General features: G+C 38.0%; 1 protein-coding gene across 1 annotated transcript in view; it reads left to right on the top strand.

Moving 5' to 3' along the window:
• Window positions 1-2,411, top strand: part of LOC114296504 (uncharacterized) — a 37,380-nt gene extending 34,969 nt beyond the window's left edge. Inside the window, exon 2 of the mRNA XM_028240801.2 lies at window positions 2,064-2,411. Coding sequence (XP_028096602.2) covers window positions 2,064-2,175 — 112 coding nt within the window. The 3' untranslated portion in view covers window positions 2,176-2,411. The remainder of the gene's footprint in view (window positions 1-2,063) is intronic.
• The last annotated feature ends 17,921 nt before the right edge of the window (window positions 2,412-20,332 follow it).

Genomic DNA, 20,332 nt, shown 5'->3' with positions numbered 1-20,332 from the left:
TGAGGTCGGGAAAGAGAGTGAGCAGCCCACGGGACGACGAAGCCATTTTCTCTCGCAACAGAGTGTTACAGACTCTCTCTCTCAGCACAACAGTGTTACAGCCTCTCTCTCTCAGCACAACGAAGAGTTTTACAGAGGATTTCGCAGGTTTTTTGCTTCTGCCTCGGCCTCCGGCCCTGTCTTGGTTAAATAGCCGAGGCAGCCACGCGCATCGCGCGCCTCTTGACGCCGACAACCTGGCACGCCTTTTCATGGCACGCCTTTTCATGACTCGGGCACGCCTTTTGATGACACCCCTTTTGAGGGCACGACTTTTGAGGGCTCGATATATCTCTACATGTATATTTTTTTGGCAGCCTATCTACACACTCATACAGTGTCTTCTACACCGGTCAGCTTTATCAATCCCTTTGTTTCAACCTCAAATAGGTTTTTATCTTCACACCTATTTGAGTTTGAGGGGGGGTTATACACAGTATCATGTATAAGTCACTCATGGCGCACTCCCTAAGTCGTCCCCTTTCTACACCACCACAACCTTATACAACGGTCCGACATGACCCCATAAACTGTCTTCTACAACGGTCCGACATGACCCCATAAACTGTCCCGACATTGATTCCGGTCAGCTTCTACATCGGTCCGACATGACCCCGTAAACTGTCCTGCTACAACGGTCCGACATGACCCCGTAAACTGTCTTCTACATCGGTCCGACATGACCCCGTAAACTGTTCTTCTACAACGGTCCGACATGACCCCGTAAACTGTCCTGCTACAACAGTCCAACATGACCCCATAAACTGTCTTCTACAACGGTCTGACACGACCACACAGTGTCTGCTACATCGGTCCGACATGACCCCGTAAACTGTCTGCTACAACGGTCCGACACGACCATACCGTGTCTTCTACAACGGTCTGACACGACCATACCGTGTCTCCTATCCTGTTTTATTTATCAGTTTATTTTTCTGTTTTGTGACTCTCTCCAAACTCAAGTTGGTTGGTTCCTATCCTCCTTGAGTTTGAGGGGGGCTGTTAGAATATAATATGTAAAGTGTTTAATAATTATGTTTTCTTCTTTCGGCTCTTTTGGCCCCTTTGTAACACTCTCCCCTCTATAAAAGGAGAGGTACCTTCACATTATATACAACAATCTTGTAATCAATAACATCAATCAATAATACACAATTTATTCTCTCTTTCTCTATCAATTTGTCTAACACTGATAAAAAAAAAAAAAAGGCTAGTTTTTCCCATTCCTCTTTTTTTCAGATTCTAAAATCACATTCCAGGTGGGATTGATGAAAAAAATCCTACATCTATATGTTTTGAATGTCCAATCCTCAAGTTATACCAGATTTGAGATCAAAGTTAGATGAGCTTAGTGTTGTCCTTTAGTTTTAGGTTAGATTTGCTGAATGAAGTTGGATATCATGTTATGTACTAGTACATTAGTATGTTAGCACGCTGCGTTCTGAATTTTGTTTATGACTCAATGACTATTAATATGAAATGTGCTTCATGAATTGTTTTTTTCATAATAGAGGAGAAGGTTCCATAGGTGGTACATCATCAATTAACTTAAGAAAATTAAATATATTCAACAGAAGGGAGTAATCTCTACAATGACCTAAAACTTGTGTAAAGTTTAGTACATATATTTGATCATGTTTAAAACCTAAACAAACCCCACAAAAAACTATTTAAAACCTAAAAACATGTATCCGTAAGTTTCTACCGAATTGTGCGAAAAAGAAGAAAATCCATGACTCTAGTTGTTGCCCATCTCCACAATTATTTTTTTGGTGGCTGGATCTTTAAGGAGATGAATGAGCTAAAAAAAAATGGATAAATGGGACTTGATTTTCAATAGTCTTAACAGTTTTGAAATAATGAAATGGCGAGGAAACTTGAATGATCCTTGAAAAGAAATTATTGTACTTTGGCATCATATACGCAATGGGGGGTGGGAAAAACATTTTGTTGACTGCACAGGACTATACCGGCAAGGAGCCTTCATTTAGTTGGTTTATTTTAATTGGATGTTGATGGAGCAGGGATGGGATGCTGGATGGGATAAAGAATGTGGAAGAATCTGTCTCTAAAGAAGTGGTGGAGGAAGCAACTATAGATAATGCATCTGGAGATATGGTTGCAATAGACATGTGAAGTTCCTTGATATTGAGGTCAGACCTGCGGGAGCTCTATTTATCCTTGTATTACTGGTTCTTTTTGTTGGTAGTCATGCAGTAACTCCCTTGTGTAGTAGGTAATATTATAAGAGTAAACTATTCCCTTTGAGATGCATTTATTTTGGTGTTGGAGTTATGTAAGCATGTAGACTTGATGAACATGTGTTAAGTGACACTATTTTAAGTTATATAGTTTGGGAATGAATTGGAGAAGTTACCTAGATTTAAATCCTAATCGTATTCTCATGTTTTATTTAGTTTTTTTTTTTTTTTTTCTTCTCTTTTTTTGATAGATAGATTTCTGCACGTCTAAAATTCTATTAGCTTGATAATTTGTTCAGAAATCATTTGATTTTGTCAATAAAGATGTAATTGGAATAACCTATCACATTTGTACAAGGGCAACCAGTTTTACTTACTTATACAGCTAATGCAACCAGTTTACAACCAACAGCACTCTATCAAATCAATTTGAGCTGAAGAAAAACACTTGAGACACCTAATTTATCATTCCTAAAAACCACTCCTAATGATGTGTATGAGAAATGTCAAATTTTGATTTATCAAACATTTCATCGTGTGGGGTCTAATCACAATGCCACATCATTAGGGGTGGTAAATTAGGAGGATATTATTCATTTCTATTTCGACTTATTTTAATCGGTTGTAACATTCCATTCAAAACTGACAACTTATCCTCGAGTATGGAAAAGGGTGAGGTGTTCCCATGTAGAAGCATCATCTTCCTTGAACGAATTTGGATTGGTCTATCGAACCTTGTGGGTAATTTCATATATGTTCTTAGTGCCACAGTATACTATTTGTAAGACTCTGGTTTAAGGTAGACCCAATCTCCTAATGCTCCATATGATTTATTTTGATTGGTCTGTAAGTATTTTTTTTTTTTTTTTTGTGAGCTTGCTCAATGTGTTCCTTGAAGATCCTTGTTGATTGTTTTGTCTACATCTTCTCTGACTGTCTTATTTAACTGCTGCTTGCTGCCATTGAATTTGGAGTCTCTAGCCAAACTGTTGTACTGCATGCAGTCGCCTCTGGTCCTAAGAGATATATTATAAGTTTTTCAAGGCATTTGTCGATTATCTCTCGTATTGAACATTGCTCATAAAGTTGTGATCTTTACATTTTGGATGGAAACCAAAGGGGATTCCGTGCTATTTTCGGTTTCAAGATTGCTGCGAAGCCCTTTCATTAATTGCAAAAACTGATAAGGGATAATAGGATCCTCCGTTGTCATCTTGTCTGAGGCCTTTCTTCCCCTCATATTATTATACCTTCAAGGGTCCCATGGATCATAATGGTGAATGGGGAGAGGAAGGGATGTGATCAAATGCGGTAATGGTGGGATTGATGGTAAATGATTATGGTAGGGTTGATGTTTGATAATATGTGGCCTGCGGTCCTGTGTGATCGAGCTCATAATTAGAATCCACATTATGTTGAATGAGCAAAAGAGCAAAAGAGATGATCCTGTATGAACGTAGATATTTTTTGTTTGAAAATTTACCTATAAATTTCATATTGAGCAATGATGATTCGATTAGTCTCAAGAGTTTTTTATAGACTAATTAGTTCTACTGATTTTGGAAATGTAGATTTAATATATTATTTGAAAATTAAATTTAAGGTTATACCCTTATTTCTATTTTTTTTTTCTTTTGTGCTAGAAATGTAAGATATACAACCTATGAGAATCAAATTTGGGATAAATTTTTATATGAGAATCTTTTTTTTATTTGGAATGACTTGAAATATGGGATTCTTAAAACATTTCAAAATGTTGGGAAATTTTTTAAATATATCAAAAGGAGTACAAAAACTCCTTAGTAAGTTTTAAGCAAATGTATAATTTCAATTTGTAACACTTCGATGTAATACTCTAATGTGACACTTCAAAAAAACTCCTTATTATACTATTTTTAAAACGTAACATTTCAAAAAATTTCTTAGTGCAACACTCTAATATAATATACAAAAAAAAATAGCGTACTTTTTCCAAATATAATATTTTAATGTAACACTCCAAAAACAAATATGTGGGATTGTGGGATTGTTCAAACAATAATGATAGAGAATTCTAATTTTGAAACTCTAAAGAGAACTTTAGTGATGTGACAAGAGAAAACAAAAAATAAAAAATAAAAAAAATAAGAACATAGGTACACACATCACATTATATATGGGTTCCATTCCTTGCCACATCACTAGAGCTCCAAAATTAGAGCTATTAATCTTTATTGTTGTTCAAACTATTACAAAAGGAGTACAAAAATTCTTTAATAAGCTTTGGATAAATGTATAATTTCAAACTGTAAGTGTTACATTTGGAAAAAATACACTAAGTAGTTTTTTAGTGTTTTTATGTGTGTTACATTAATGTGTTATGTTTGAGATTATATTGATTGAAGTGTTACATTTGGAAAAAGTATATTAAGGATTATTATTATTTTTTTTTTTGGTGATACATTCGAGTGTATTACATTGGAGGGTTACATTTGAAAAAAAGTTTGAAGTGTTACGTTGTCACGTTTGAAAAAAATACATTAAGTAACTTTTTAGTGTGTTATATTTGAATGTTATGTTGTTGGAATGTTATATTGAAGTGTTATATTCTTATTCATAACGTAGGATTTGTTCCAGAGAGAGGAAAAATCCAAATGTGTAATTTTACATTTAGAGAAACCCACTTTAATCTCTTAAAAATTAAAGCCAAAGGTGCAAGCGATTATCTTTTTGTGTAATTTTCTTTTTAATGGGACTTTTAGGTTCATAAGAAAAAAAAAAGAAGACTAAACCATTCACAAGATCATATTTTAGGATTTATTGGTGCTTCACCCTATTAATATTTATAATGTTTAATATTTTTTGTAAATAATTTTTTTGATCCTCACTAATCAGTAATTTTTCCAAAATTTAATTGAAAAAGATAAATTATAAATATACTATTTAAAATTTACTTCAAATACAAATTACCTCATGTAATTTTGAAAATTATATTCTATCCTTTTAAAATTTTAATTGAATAACAAATGACTCATTTTATTAATAAATTATAAAGTTAATTAATAATGTCATAAATATATTTTAATTAATAATTGATGTAATTTTATTATTTTATAAAAGAGTAATTATAAATTTTATTTTTATATTAATTTTATTAAATAAAATTTTTTAACAACTAAATAAATTATTTTAATATTTTTTTAAAAAAATTTAAAAAATAAAAAGATAATATGACCCCAAAAAGAAAAAAGTTTTAGGTAATGCTAAACAACCTTATCTTTATATATATATATATACACATTTGGATACATCGGAAAGAAGCTAAACAGAGAGAAAATTTCATAAAAATAGGAATAATTACACACGCATGTTTGACACCCTAACAATAACCATACAAGATGAGGATTCTCTCTTGTATGCGGCTGACAGGAAGAAGAAGAGGAATTGGGAGAAAGAAACGTAACAACGATGGTAGAGAAAAGGAGATGGCTACAATGGGCGGAGGAGGAAGACTTGGGCAAAGATCTAGATCAAGTTTCTCCGATCTGCAAGTGGTCGACGAGAAACCTCCATGCCTTCTCGCGTATGGTGTTGATGGTCTTGTGTCGTACAACATCAATCTCGTCAACGAGAAAAGTTACAAGAAGAGTAAATTTTGCCGAAGGTGCTGCATCTATGTCCTTGGAAAAGACAGAGATGGAAAGTGCTTAATGAGCGTTCTAGTGAGCTTAATGAGCTTAATGAGTAACTGGGATATAACCCAAGGGCTCGTGGCATTGTGGTAAGGCTTTGGGGTTTAAGTCTCAAGGTCACAAATTCAATTATCTCTTTAGACCAATCTCCTGATGGTTAGAAGGTTGAACTTTAAGATGTCTAATCAACTATTTGGTGTGGGTTTAATCCTTTCCCGCTGTGCGAGTCCTGACTTAATCAAAGCTTGCCTTGGGAGGTCGGGACAAGCTTCCAGGTTACAATCTCTTACTCGGAATCTCTTACTCGGAACAGACAACAGGACATCCTGGTCGGGACAAGCTTCCAGGTTACAATCTCTTACTTGGAACGGACAACAGGACATCCTGGTGATCTCCTCATGAGATGCTGTCTTGAACCTGCGGGAGGGTGAGAGGATTTTCCTGTAACAAAAAAAGAAAAAAAGAAAAAAAAAAAGAGTTACTAGGATATATCACTCGGAATCACTCACCCTCGAGATTTTGTCTCCACTTGCTATACATGCCAAATAAGGTCTCTACTCTTTATAGCCATCCACCTCTTCAAAGGATGGCTATGATCAATTTGATCCAAGGGTTATTATTAAGTTTCTATAATATTTTATAACACTTCAATTTTTCACTATATTTTGTAATTTCCTAAACTATCTAATATATATATATATATATATATTTTATCAGCAAAAGAGAACTTTATTAATGACGAAAACATACAAATACATATGAGATGAACATCAATAAAGAGGTGGAAGACCAGAAGCGCATCAAAGCTAACAAACCCAATCCCAACTAGGTTGGCACCGAAAAGAAAGCCCAATCATCTGTGAGCTCAACCACAAAGGGATGATGAGAGACCATGCCAAAAAAAAAAAAAAAAAAAATCCTAAAAACTCAACCCCCAAATCAAACCCACAGCTCATTCCACACAATACATACCCACACAATTCAGACCACACAATTTCTCTAAGATTGCTGATTCTTCTAGGATGTTTGAAAATCTTCTAAATTTGGATAAATTGCACTTTGTGCCTTTGCACTTTACATCAAATCTTATTTTAGTCCCTACATATAAAATCATAACAGACAACCCGTTACACTTTTGATCAAATTCAACTTTGGTCTCTACACATGAAATCGTGACAATCAACCTCCAAAACTTTTGGTCAAATCTCATTTTGGTCCCTACATAAATGTTAATGTCTCCCTTTTGTGTTACTCCATTATTTAAAGCTTTAATGAAATTCAGTCATGTAATAAGAATGTGATTACAAAATGAGAGTAAGAGAGAAAAATTATCCATATTTTTGTACCAATACACACTTTGTCCTGCATAATAAGCATATGAGATTTATATAATGTATATACATATATGTTCGTAAGCTGAAAATTGGAACGAAGAGGCAAAAAAATAGAGCTTTTGAAATTAAAAAAAAAAAAAGGCATTAAAGAAATCGAAGAGAAAGGAAGAGGAATATTACAGAAGACTGTGTTACTATGGAAAATAGAGTTTTGTGATTCCAATTTATGCAAACTAATTCATCTTCTTAATCGTTCACAATTTGTGTTTTGTTTTAGCCTAATACAGTCATAATTTAATGTAAATTTTTGGACAAAGTGTGTATTGATAGAAAATGAGAATGATTATTTTCTCTCACTCTAATTTCGTAATCACATTCTTGTCAGACGAGTGGATTCTATTAAAGATTTAAATAATGGAGTAACAGAAGGGGAACATTGATACTTATATAGGGACCAAAGTCAGATTTGATTAAAAGTGCAAGAGATTGACTGTCACAATTTTATTTGTAAGAATCAAAGTGAGATTTAACCAGAAGTATAAGAGATTGACAGTTATGATTTAATGTATAAAGATCAAAGTAAAGTTTAATATAAAATGCAAAGATACAAAGTGTAATTTAACCTTTAAATTTCTTTATAACGTTTCGAAACCTTCTAAATTCATGTGATAACCTCTGTGTTGAATCTAATAGGGTGCTCCAATTTTTTGTTATTTTTTATTGTGTTGTGTGTGGAGTGAAGTTTTTTCACATGCTTTAGTTCGATACTGAAGTGTTATGCATCAATGTTCCATCTCGAAAATTTTGTTATAAATTTGTGGAACTTAAGTGTGTAGGTGACTCTATCTAAAAAAATCTTGGAGTGACCACTATTTACAGGGCTGGCCTTGAGATTTAGAGGTCTTAGGTGAATTTCGGAAATAGAAGTTCCTTTTACATTGAAAAAAAAAAAGTTAATGGATAAAACTATAAGTTACAACTTTTTTATTTGTTTGTAGTTATGAAAAAATTTACTTGCACATATAATCATTAAAATTATAAATAAAACAATTTAATGAAACAAAATTAGGGCAAAAAAATTAGGAAAAAATTATTCAATTAAAATTGATAAAGACCTAGGTAAAAAAATTAGGACAAAATTATTTATTCCACTAAAATCTAATAAATAAAGAAGGAAAACAAAAAAATTAGGGCCCGTATATTGTATGTATTGTTCTTCTTGGATCCAACACTTTTTTTTTAATGTATATATTCATTTTAATAAATATGGGGCAAACTACACTTATAAATAAATATAGACTAAACCATACATGAACCCAAAAAAATATTGTGAGTCCCTTTAAATTGATCCTAAAAAAAAAAACAAAACAAAACATTGGGCCTATAACATTTTACTAAAATAGGAGGCCCTATTTTTAGGTCAAAATTTTAGAGCCTAAAGCACAAACCTTACTGGCCTTAGGGCAGGGCCGGCCTTGACTATTTATGAGGTCGGATTAAAGTTAAATAACTCTTTGGGTAAATTACACTGACATCCCTTGAGATTTGATCTAATTACATCCCACTTCTAACGTTCTGGAAATTACATTTTACCCCTGTGCTTAATAGTCTCATTTCACAAACCTTCTGTTTATATAAAAGGTAACAACTCCTAGTAAAAAACATAGAAGAAATTACATTAAAAAAAAGTAAAGTAAAGGAAGGGGAAAAAAGAAAAGAAAAAAAAGTAGGAAGTAAAGCAATGTAAGAAAAGAGAAAGTGCACGAGTTCGATATTTTCATTATGTCTAAATAATTACAATGATAGGGGAGTTAGGGTAATTTTTCAAATGTCAAAGGGTGAAATGTATTAAATCTAAATCTCATGGGTGTAAGTATAATTTACCCTAACTCTTTTTATTGATAAGAAGAATAGTGTCAACTTTCAGCTTATAAAAAAGATGAAAAATTTCACATTAGTGTACAACTTCAAAAATAATTATAAATTAATGATAAATTTTATTAATATTAATAATTAAAAATATTAATTTTTTCATGCATGTGTAATAATATTTTGAAGATCCCACTATGGAGTAATTTTCTCTAAAAAAAAATGCATCCAACAAACTCATTTCAGGTACCAAAAAAAAAAAAAAGAAAAGAATTATAGTAAAGGTGATAAATGAACTAAATAGTTTGAGTTCAACTCATGTTTAGTTTGTTAAAAAATTGTTTGAGTTCTATTTGTTAAATAAACAAATTAAGTTTGAACATATTTTAGAGCTCATTAAGATTTTCAAATCAAGTTTGAATAATCAATTGCTCATTTGTTCAATAAGCTTAAAATTAGGTTAAAAGTTGATTTTTTTTTTTATTTTTTTGACTTTTTAAAAAAAATGTGTAAAAAAATAAAGAGGAGATGTGGCAAAAAAAAACCAAAAAGTCAAAAAGTTGACTTTTAACTGTGTTGCCAAAATATAAAATAACAAATTACTCAGCTCGATAAAATTTTGTTTGAGATCGACTCGAAAGTTTAACTACTTAAGTTTAAACAAACTTTGGAACTCATTAAAATTATAAAATCAAACCTAAAAAGTTAACTGTTCGACTTGTTCCATTGATTTATCCTTAATTTCAAGTGACTATTTGGTGATGTCATGGGGATTATAATTTCAATAAAAAAAAAAAGGTGGTAATCGAGTAATTACCACCAAACTACAAATATAAGTTCAAAATAAAATATAGTCAACAAACCAACAATTACACAAATTCAAAATAATTGCACAAATTTTTGATCCACAATTAATAAAATAATAAGTCATCCACTGCCAAATAAATGATTTATATAGAACGGATTGATACGTAGAACCATCAGTCTTTTTTTATGGGTGAATAGTAGAACCATCAGTCTGTCCTGTTTACATACATTGAAACCCTTGACAATGGGCAAAGTCTTTTCACTGTGGGTCAACAAATTTCGGATCAAATTTGTATTTTATAATGAGAAAATATGTGTAATTTTAAGTTTAGTCTGATTTGACATTGAATTTAATTTAATTATTTCAAATTTAGCTCTAAACAAATTTAAATTTCAAACTCGGTCACTTAATTTAATAGATATAAACAATTTATTTTTTATTTTTTACTTTTGTCTTGGATGGATATTAAATTATTTATTTATTATTTAAATTTGAAATGTTAAAAAAAATGAGAATTTTGCTTTCAACTCCTCCATTATAAGTCTTTGCTAGTGTAATGACACAAAAATGTGACCTATTAGAACATCTCTGCCTAAACTTTCAAAATTTGGTGTGTCAATTTTTTTTTTTGAAGATTTAGGTGACAAATTGACATATGTCAATTTGACATAAGAACTCTTCACCCGATGTATCAAATCTATTATTCTATTATTTTTTAAAACGAAATTATTTTATTGGATAGATTTAACATTTGACATCAATATGGAGCATGACAAATTTGATATGTTAAGTTCATGTCAAATGCTAATTCAGCATTTGGTATATCGGGTTGACTTCATTTTTTATGTCAAAATAGAGTTGTTGAACTGACACATTGGATTTGCAATATCGGGTAGAGGTGCTCTTAGAGCAATTCCAACCATACTCTTTATTTTGCCTGATTCCTTTTTAATCTACAATGCTACTATTTATTTTACCTATTTATCCACCCAAACTATTTGAAGAGCCTCCCAAGACTCTCCAAATATAGCTAGTCTTGAAGGGTTTTTTTTTTTTTTAGAGAGGGGGGGGGGGGAATAGCTATTGTAATAGCTAGCCATTAGAGTGACTGAATAGGATGATACTGTTGGGAAAAACTACTCACATTACATAATTTCACATTGCATATCGCAAAATTATGAGATGAACAAAACAAACCTTCAATCCCAAGAAAAATAACATGCTGAATAAAATACATATAAAATATAAAATGGTTAAAAGAAGCAAACCGAAGCCTGTGTGATACCACAGTCTTCTTAAAATAGATTCGCCGCCTCACCGTTGGGTACTGGAGGTACACCGGCGTCTACTTCCCAGGATACGACGGTTTTTACCAGCTACAACAGAAGTACTTTCTGATTAGCTTAGCGAACGGACAACGGTAGCACTCTCTCTCAAGAAGAAAATTATAGAAGAAGTAGACTGACAGTGTATGGATGTTAAGAAAAAATTCTATATCTCTTTTCAAGGAATAGGGCCTCCTTTTATACACCATGGGGAAGAGGGGAGGAGCCTCTAGCCATCAAGGCTGGCAACTAATGCTAGCAAAACTGTCCAATCAATTTTGAAAAACTGATGAGCCTTAAATGTGTGAGTTATATACACTTTTATGAGGAAATTTCTTATTCAATCATTTTTCTCCAACAATCCCCCACATGAATAAAAATTGACCGAATACAGCAAACGCTCAACGTTTATCAACAAAGACTCGGAAAGAGAGAGAGCACATAGACTAACCCTGCATCAAAAAAGGTAGCTGTTGGCCTTGAACCTTCGTAGTGAAAGCCTATCGGATTTACTGGCTGACTAGTGAAAGTGATGTCTTGAACTGTTCTGCCGTTTATGTAAACCGAGACAATAGACCTCACACAGGAGTTAGTCCAACCATTGTTCTTGTTCTCACTGGTGTGTCCTGTATGGCCCTGGAACACTAGCCTGGTTCTGTGAGTGTTTTTAAAGAATTCGGCCTTGGCAATTCTTAAAGAAGTGGCCCCACTTCGCACTCACACAGGTGACCTAGATACAGTATTTCATTATACCACATCACTAAGGTCATTAAAACCATTAGCTTAACTTTCTACCCCCACAGGGCATCACTGTATAAAGGAATGGGCAAAAGGATTTACCTCTTCAGTGACTCACCTGTTACACGAAGTTAGGTTGTCCCTTTAAACCTAGATCTTGGGATCTCCAGTTAACTAGGTTGGGTTTTCTGTTCCGGTAACCTTTACTAAAGACCTTAACCCCATTCCTCTTGACGACTTTTCTACTAACTCTCGAGTTAACCCTTTGGTTAGCGGATCCGCAATGTTGTCCTTAGACTTGACATAGTCCAGAGAGACAACTCCATTTGAGAGTAGTTGTCGTATGGAATTATGTCTACGACGGATATGTCTAGACTTTCCATTATGCATATTACTCTATGTCCGACCAATCGCTGATTGGCTATCGCAATGAATACTGATAGCTGGCACAGGTTTCGGCCAACGTGGAATATCCTCAACAAACTGGCGAAGCCATTCAACTTCTTCAGTTGCTTTATCTAAAGCAATAAACTCAGATTCCATCGTTGATCTCGAGATACACGTTTGCTTGGCAGATTTTCAAGACACGGCTGCCCCTCCAAAGGTAAACACTTAACCACTAGTGGATTTGGAATCTTTTATATCAGATATCCAATTTGCGTCACTATACCCTTCTAGTACCGCTGGGTATCTGGTATAATGCAGCCCATAATCCAGGGTGTAACGAATATACCCCAACACCCGCATAATGCCCTTCCAATGAGTAGCTGTAGACACCCCATTTTTGACCGACCTTGAGACTCAGACGTCACCGATTGAGCGCTTGGTGATGTTGCATAATGTGCTCGTTCAGAAGTTTCAGAGTCGCGGCCGTGAGCCCTGCCTCCGGACTTCCGAACCTTCTTTTGTGCCTTGTCTCGGTTTGCGAACCAGACTCGGTTTTCTCTGTTTCTTTTCCTGAGGGGAGGGAGAGGTCCCGTAGACCATCTCTCAATGTCCGTAGGCTACATTTGGTGGCCGTAGGCCATTTTTCCCATTTCGGAGTCCGGTTTCCGATTTTCGGAGCCGTCAGGCCGTGTGCCTCGGTTCGGGACTGCTTAACCATCTCCTATTGCTCTAATTTTTGGCATACTTCCTATTTTCTCCCTTTTGAGGGACACTGGGGGCTGAGAAACCCACTTCGTGGCCGAACGCCACTTTTGGTGTTTAACAGCCCATTTTCGGGACCCCGAACTGCGTGTTTGGCTCCCGAACATTCGTTTTGCAACGGTTTCCGTTCATTTTTGGCAGGTACCTCTGTTTTATCACTGGAAAGGTCACTGAAGGGTGGGAGGCCAACAATTGTTGCAGCAGCCAGTTATCTCTCCTCCGAAGCCTCCCGGCGCCCGTTTTTCCAACTTCCGGGCTAATGTTGAACACCCTAGGGTTAGTGTTGCCAACTTTCAACCACATATCTGTGATCTACACACATGGGAGGCCCCTAAAAGTTGGTGGCCGGCCATTAAGGTTACCTGACCCTTTTGACCCCTTTTCTTCCGGGCTAATGTTGAACTCCTTGGACTTTTTTTCTTGAACTTTAAACCACATATCTGTGATGTACACACATGGGAGGCCCCTAAAAGTTCATGGCCGGCCAGTAATTCAAATTGACCCTTTTGACCCCCTCTTTCCGAGCCAATGTTGAACCCTTTAGACCCACTTTCTTGGAATTTTAACCACATGGTTGTGTTGTACACACATAGGAGAACCTCCCCAGTAGCTGGCCGGCCAGAAAATCTCATTGAACCTTTTGACCCCTAGCTGGCCGGCTAGGGGATGTGGCCGGCCGGCCACCTCCAACAAAAGTGAGAGGCCGGCCGTGTTCCTCGCACTGTGCACTTTACAGCTGTGGGGCAATATCCCCCAGACAAGATATTTATCCGGGGGATATTTTGTGGGGGAATTTTGCTCTCCTTTTCCCCCACCTTTACACCCCCTTTTGAACCCTTTTAACCAGTTGGTGGCTTCACTTACAAGGGTTAGAAAAATTGCTCTTCAAGTCTCCATACTCAACTCCATCTCCATAGCTCTCAATTCTTCAAAAAAACCTAAGTCCCTAACCATCATTCCTTCTACACCACCAAGCTCTACCATCACCAACTCGTTTCCAGCAACAAGGAAGGATTCTTAAAGGTCAAAGAAGCTGCAAATTCATCCAAGAAGCAACAAAAGTTTGAGTCTTCAAGGGTAAGTAATGATTTTACCCTTTTGACCCTTTTTCTTGATCTATTTCTAAGCCCCACTTCCTTTTTGTTTCAAGCTCCGGCCCTAACTGAAAAGGGCCCTATTTTGAGCTCATCTTCACTTTTCATTAAGGGCTCAACCCTGTTTGAGCCCTCCATGACACACTTGCTTCATTGATCCTCTTGTATGTCATAATTTTGCATGCTATTTTTGACCCATGAGCAATTTATTTTCGAGCATGTTGTAAACTGATATGAGGCCTATTTTGAGCCCCTCTTCAACATTGAAGAAGGGCACAACACCATTTGGGACTTCCATGTTGTACCTACCTTTATACTCCTCTTTTCCTCCCCATTCTTGCATGTTTAGTTAGCCTACCATGCTTTTGTTTTTGGCCATTTTACAGTTCTGAAAAAGTTCTTATTTTGGTCCATACTTCATGTTTCATTTAGGTCCTTTCATGGTTTGGGGCCTCCATAGGTCACTTCATGTTATATCCCTCTTTTATTCCCCATTCTTGCATATTTAGTTAGCCTACCATGCTTTTGTTTTTGGCCATTTTACAGTTATAGAAAAGTGCTTATTTTGGTCCATTCTACATGTTTTATTAAGGGTCTTTGGCTGTTTGGTGATTATTTTGCATACCTCATGTTATAGCCACTTTTTGAGCCTTATTTTGCATCACATTTCTATCATGTTTGTATACTGATTTTGAGGCTTCCATATACTGTAAATATTCATATTTTTGGTCCCTCTTCAATGTTGTAGAAGGAAATTTTTCAGTTTGGGTTTTGCTTATATCACTTGCTTCATTACCCCTCTTTTGGCCCCTATTCTTGCATGCTATTTTTCCCTTGCCTACACTTGCTGTTTGGCAATGTTTATAACTGTGAAAGTGCATGTTTTGGGACTGTCTAGCTTCTGTCTTTGCATTTCATGTCCATATTGTGCATGTTTAGCATAGCTATAGGCCATTTCGGGTGCCTAGTGTTGCATTTCGGGACATTTCGTTGCATTTCATGTCATTTCGCTTCATTTCGGGACTGTTTTCCCCCATATTTTAATGCTGAAATTCCATTAGTATGCTTGCATATCATTTTTGCCATATTTCATCGCATTCCGTCATTGCCTCGGTTTGCGTGCCCGTGTGCACGCATTTCAAGGCACTCCTTTTTTTATCCGACGGCATCCTATGTGAGTGTGGCTGAGGCTCACTCATGTTGGTATAAGCCCATATCATGTTTCTATATCATTGTATCGCATTTTGCCATTGCCTCGGTTTGCGTGCCCGTGTGCACGCATTTCGAGGCACCTCATTTTTATCCGTCGGCATCCTATGTGAGTGTGGCTGAGGCTCACTCATGTTGGTATAAGCCCATATCATGTTTCTATATCATTGTATCGCATTTTGCCATTGCCTCGGTTTGCGTGCCCGTGTGCACGCATTTCGAGGCACCTCATTTTTATCCGTCGGCATCCTATGTGAGTGTGGCTGAGGCTCACTCATGTTGGTATAAGCCCATATCATGTTTTTATGTCATTTCATCGCATTTTGTCATCGCCTCGGTTTGCGTGCCCGTGTGCACGCATTTCGAGGCACTCCATTTTTTATCCGTCGGCATCCTATGTGAGTGTGGCTGAGGCTCACTCATGTTGGTATAAGCCCATATCATGTTTTCATGTCATTTCATCGCATTTTGCCATTGCCTCGGTTTGCGTGCCCGTGTGCACGCATTTCGAGGCACCTCATTTTCATAGCATTCCATCATTGCCTCAGTTTGCGTGCCCGTGTGCACGTATTTCGAGGCACCTCATTTTCATAGCATTCCATCATTGCCTCGGTTTGCGTACCCATGTGCACGTATTTCGAGACACCTCATTTTCATCACATTCCGCCATCGCCTCGGTTTGCGTGCCCGTGTGCACGCACTTCGAGGCATCTCATTTTCATTATATTTACCATCGTCTCGGTTTGCGTGCCCGCATGCACACATTTCGAGGCATTTCATTTCCATAGCATTGTATATGTTAGGATTGTATCTTAGTTGCATTTCATGCATATCATGCATATCGCATCGTGTTCGGGATAGGAGTTAGCCCGGGCACGGGAAACGAGGTACATTTCGTACTCCGAGTGACGGAATGTGTCTCAATTCCCCAGTCGCCGACACTCCGGATTATCCATGATGGAGTTAGGTTTTAGCTGTAGTTTCATGTGCATTCATCCTATATTGAGTTGTGCATTTCGACTCCTCTACCATCATGCCTCGGTATGCGTGATTGGTGGTACGAGGATCGAGACATGCATATATCTGTGCAAATACATTGCTATGCCCCTTTCCTGCTCTCTGTTGCAGCAAAACGAAGAATCAGCAACATTTTGGGGCTTGGCACGCATTTCAAGAACAGGTGTAAACAGAGGCTAATTGGGGCATTCCGGTGGATTTCCGCGCAAGACAATCCGGACATGCATCATCCATCAGAAGCAAGGCAGTCTCTGGCCTGCACGCCAGTTTTATTTGCTTTCTTAGTTAATTCTTTAATTAATTAGAATTTTGTAATATTTGGACTGTAATATTTTTTTTTTTATTCGGGACTGTATATTTATTCGGACCCTCCGAGTGAGGGCACAACTGTAATAAGTGTGCGTGAGTGGGATGTATGTCTTCCAACCTCGCGTCTTTCTCCCTTTTATTTATCCGCTTATGATGGTTAGATTAGGGCATATTTAAATTAGCATACGGTATGACAACATGTTTGCATCATTCATCTGTATTGCATGCACCGGGCTCGGCGCATCATACTAACTGCATTGTACTTTCAAATCCAAATTGAATACATGATAGTTGTAGCATTTCATATACCATCTTAGAATAGCCGACCCTGCTATAGTTGCATTTTGCATGTGTTGCATTAGGCATTTTTGTATACTTAGAATTCATGCATGATTTCTAATGAAGTTTCTATTTTGGCTTGGAGTACTCGGTAAGCTTTATGCTTTAGCATCCTTGCATGCGTGTGAGTGACTGCCATGACAGCATGCTTACCATGAGGCTATGTGCTTATCTGATATAACTGCCTGAATGCCTGTGGGTGAAGGTTGGGTTATCTGAATTGGAATAAATCATCAAATGTTTCAAGCCTACCTGCGGGTAGCAAACCATTTTCAAAAACAAGCATGAAATGTCTTGTTCCAATCTGGGCGACCCGGTCTATACTTATATGCTGTGAGCATCACATAGTAACCTAGGCTAATAACCGGAATAAGAACTCACAATGTTTTCAAAAATTGATATCATGGTTAGTAGAGGTCGGTCTATGACCGGGCGAGCGGGGGTGCTCACGAAGTGACCTTCCCCAATCGTACCCAAGTTCCCGAGCCGAGGCAACTTTGGTGATGACGGACACGTGGCCTCTTGGCACCGAGTCAGGGTTTCCTAAATTTCCCCAAAAAAAATATTTAGGTGGCGACTCTGTATCTGGCAAAGCAGTCCATATTTGGCACTACTTTTTCAAAAATCAATTTCTCAAAACGATTTGCCGGATTTGGACTCTTTGGTTCAGATTAGGAACCGTGACATTTAAGAGTCTGAGCTGTAGTGACCCCAAATGAACAGAACGGGAGCTAACCCTCCCGGGGCGTTCGGGGGACGTCTACAGTTTCTGGCGACTCTGCTGGGGATTTAGAGAACTTGACTCGAACTCATGATATCTATTTTTGAATACACTTGTGTGTTTCTTTGCATTGCATTTGCATTGGTGCGCCTAGGACACCGTGTTTGCCATCTGCTATTCCTGAACGGTTTGCCAGAGGCTTGTCTTGTCAAGGCATGACCATAAGGCTGACCGGTTGTGGGCTTTGCCAGTATGGGAACACAAACCCCGGTTTTACCGGGGCACCCTCTTTGACCATTCGGCCTAGTGCATATTCGAATCCATAGTGACCATTCCAAATTAGGACAGGTTGCTTACCCGTTTATAGGTTGTTTGAAACCGCTGTGTGCGTAATGAAACCCTAGCTCCTGACACAATAGGACAGGGAAATCCTACCCCAACATAGGGGTGTTTTGGCTCTCACTTATCTGTTATGTGCTTTAGAGTGCGTCTCTACAGGAATGCATGTATCAGTATATGAGTTCAGTATCACGCCTGCGGGCATCAGTTCAGTATTGTCAGTATCAAGCCTGCGGGCATCAGATCAGTATATGAGTTTGAACATCAAGCCTGCGGGCATCAGTTCAGTATTGTTAACATCTGGCCTGCGGGCATCAGTTCAGCATTATGGGTATCAGGCCTGCGGGCATCAACCAGTATTTGAGAACGAGTTATCTGCGGATATCAGATTCTGTTTTAAGGAACAGTGATACAGGAATGATAATCAGTGTTTGAGGACAGTGTGTATTTCAGCTTATTGACTGTGTGTTGATTATGCCCGACTGTGTGTCTTGCATTTTATTTTAAGCTGTTGTGCTGGCCGTTTATCTGTTTATTTATTTCCTTTTCGCTTTATTTATCTTTTGCTAGGTCAGTTTTAGCACGATTGCTTCCAACCCGATAGGCATTCCCCAAGCACCTTGGACACGAGGTCATCGACTCCATCGATCTGAGGATCTAATCGACGGACAGCCAGTGTTCCATTCTCTACCCCCTGTTACAAGAAGGAAGCCGAAAAGGCGCAGTGTGTCAGAACAGAGGTTGTCACAGCAGTGGGTTACTTCATCAGAGGACTATAGGACTGAGGTCTCAATTACTGCTGCAGAAATAGACATACCAGTTAGACAGATGGATCAGCAAAATACGTCAGGGATGGAGGCTTTAATGCGCCAGATGCAGGAGAGCATGAGACAGATGCATGATGATGCCACCCGTCAATCGGAGTTTTCCAAACAGCAGGCCACGATCATGGCCCAGCAGGCCGAACTAATCACCAGGCTGCAACAACAGAATACAGCGTCTGCTTCACAACAAATTCCTCCTCCGGCAGGGGCTCCGTTACCTGAGCAGGCACCTACTGTTGAGAACGCCCCACCAAATGCCCAGAATACCCTGCCGCATGTCCAAAATGTACAAGAGGACGCGAATCTTCCAACGGGGCCAGCTCCGCCCCCGCTTCTACCACAACTGTCCAAGGTCCATACATCCAATCACCCGGACTCTCCATTCGAGGTCGAGGTTGATCATACAGCTCTGAAATTGAACAAACTGGAGAAGCTCTTTAAGAAATCCCAAGGGGTCAAGGCTATGCCGGACATCGGAGATGGATATACCGAGGAGGCCGTAACACTCCCTGATAGGTTCAAAATGCCACAAATCGACCGCTTTGACGGAACCAACGACCCTATGGTCCATATCCGACTGTTTGCAGATGTCTTGTGGCCAATGGGCCTAACACGACCACAGAAGCTCTCACTATTCGGCCGAACCCTGTCGGGTGTGGCCTCCCATTGGTACGCAAGATTACAAGATGAAGTGAAGAAGAATTGGGATGAAATGGCTGAGGCCTTTGTCACACAATATTCATACAACACTCAGATCGAGATCACAACCCGCGATCTTGAAACGACAAGGCAAGAACCCAAGGAATCTTTCTCGGACTTTGTGATCCGATGGAGGGCGAAGGCGTCAACAATGACTTTAAGGCCCACAGACAAAGATCAAATCCGGATGATTGTGCGCAATCTCCACCCAAAACTGATGTTGAGAATGATTGTAGTCCCCTTCCCTACTTTCGCAGATTTACATGATATGGGGGTGCAAATCGAAGACGCAATGAAACAAGGTCTGTTTGACCATGACAGGGAACAACCGAGGAGGGCCTTTAACCGTAACAACAATGCGGGCCCGAGTGGCGCTGTAAATACGAGAGCCTCGGAAGTTGGTATGGTCACCACCACTCCCCCTCCCCTTCCAAGGCCCATGACTGCCACACCCTTCTCCGGCGCGTCCGGAAACAACACACAAGCCAGCAGATTCCAACCACGAGGCCAAAGAACCTTTACCCCACTCTATATGCCTCTGACCAAAGTTTTGGGGATACTGATCAGAAAGAATCATTTAAAACCCCTGGAACCAAAGCCATTACCGAATCCACTCCCCCCTCATACGACCCATCAAAATACTGTGC

The sequence above is a fragment of the Camellia sinensis genome, chromosome 1 (genome assembly GCF_055761805.1).
Source record: "Camellia sinensis isolate YWXY chromosome 1, ASM5576180v1, whole genome shotgun sequence".
Lineage (NCBI taxonomy): Eukaryota > Viridiplantae > Streptophyta > Magnoliopsida > Ericales > Theaceae > Camellia > Camellia sinensis.
The sequence above is the reverse complement of the archived record's forward strand: the minus strand, read 5'-3'. Positions and strand labels throughout refer to the sequence as shown.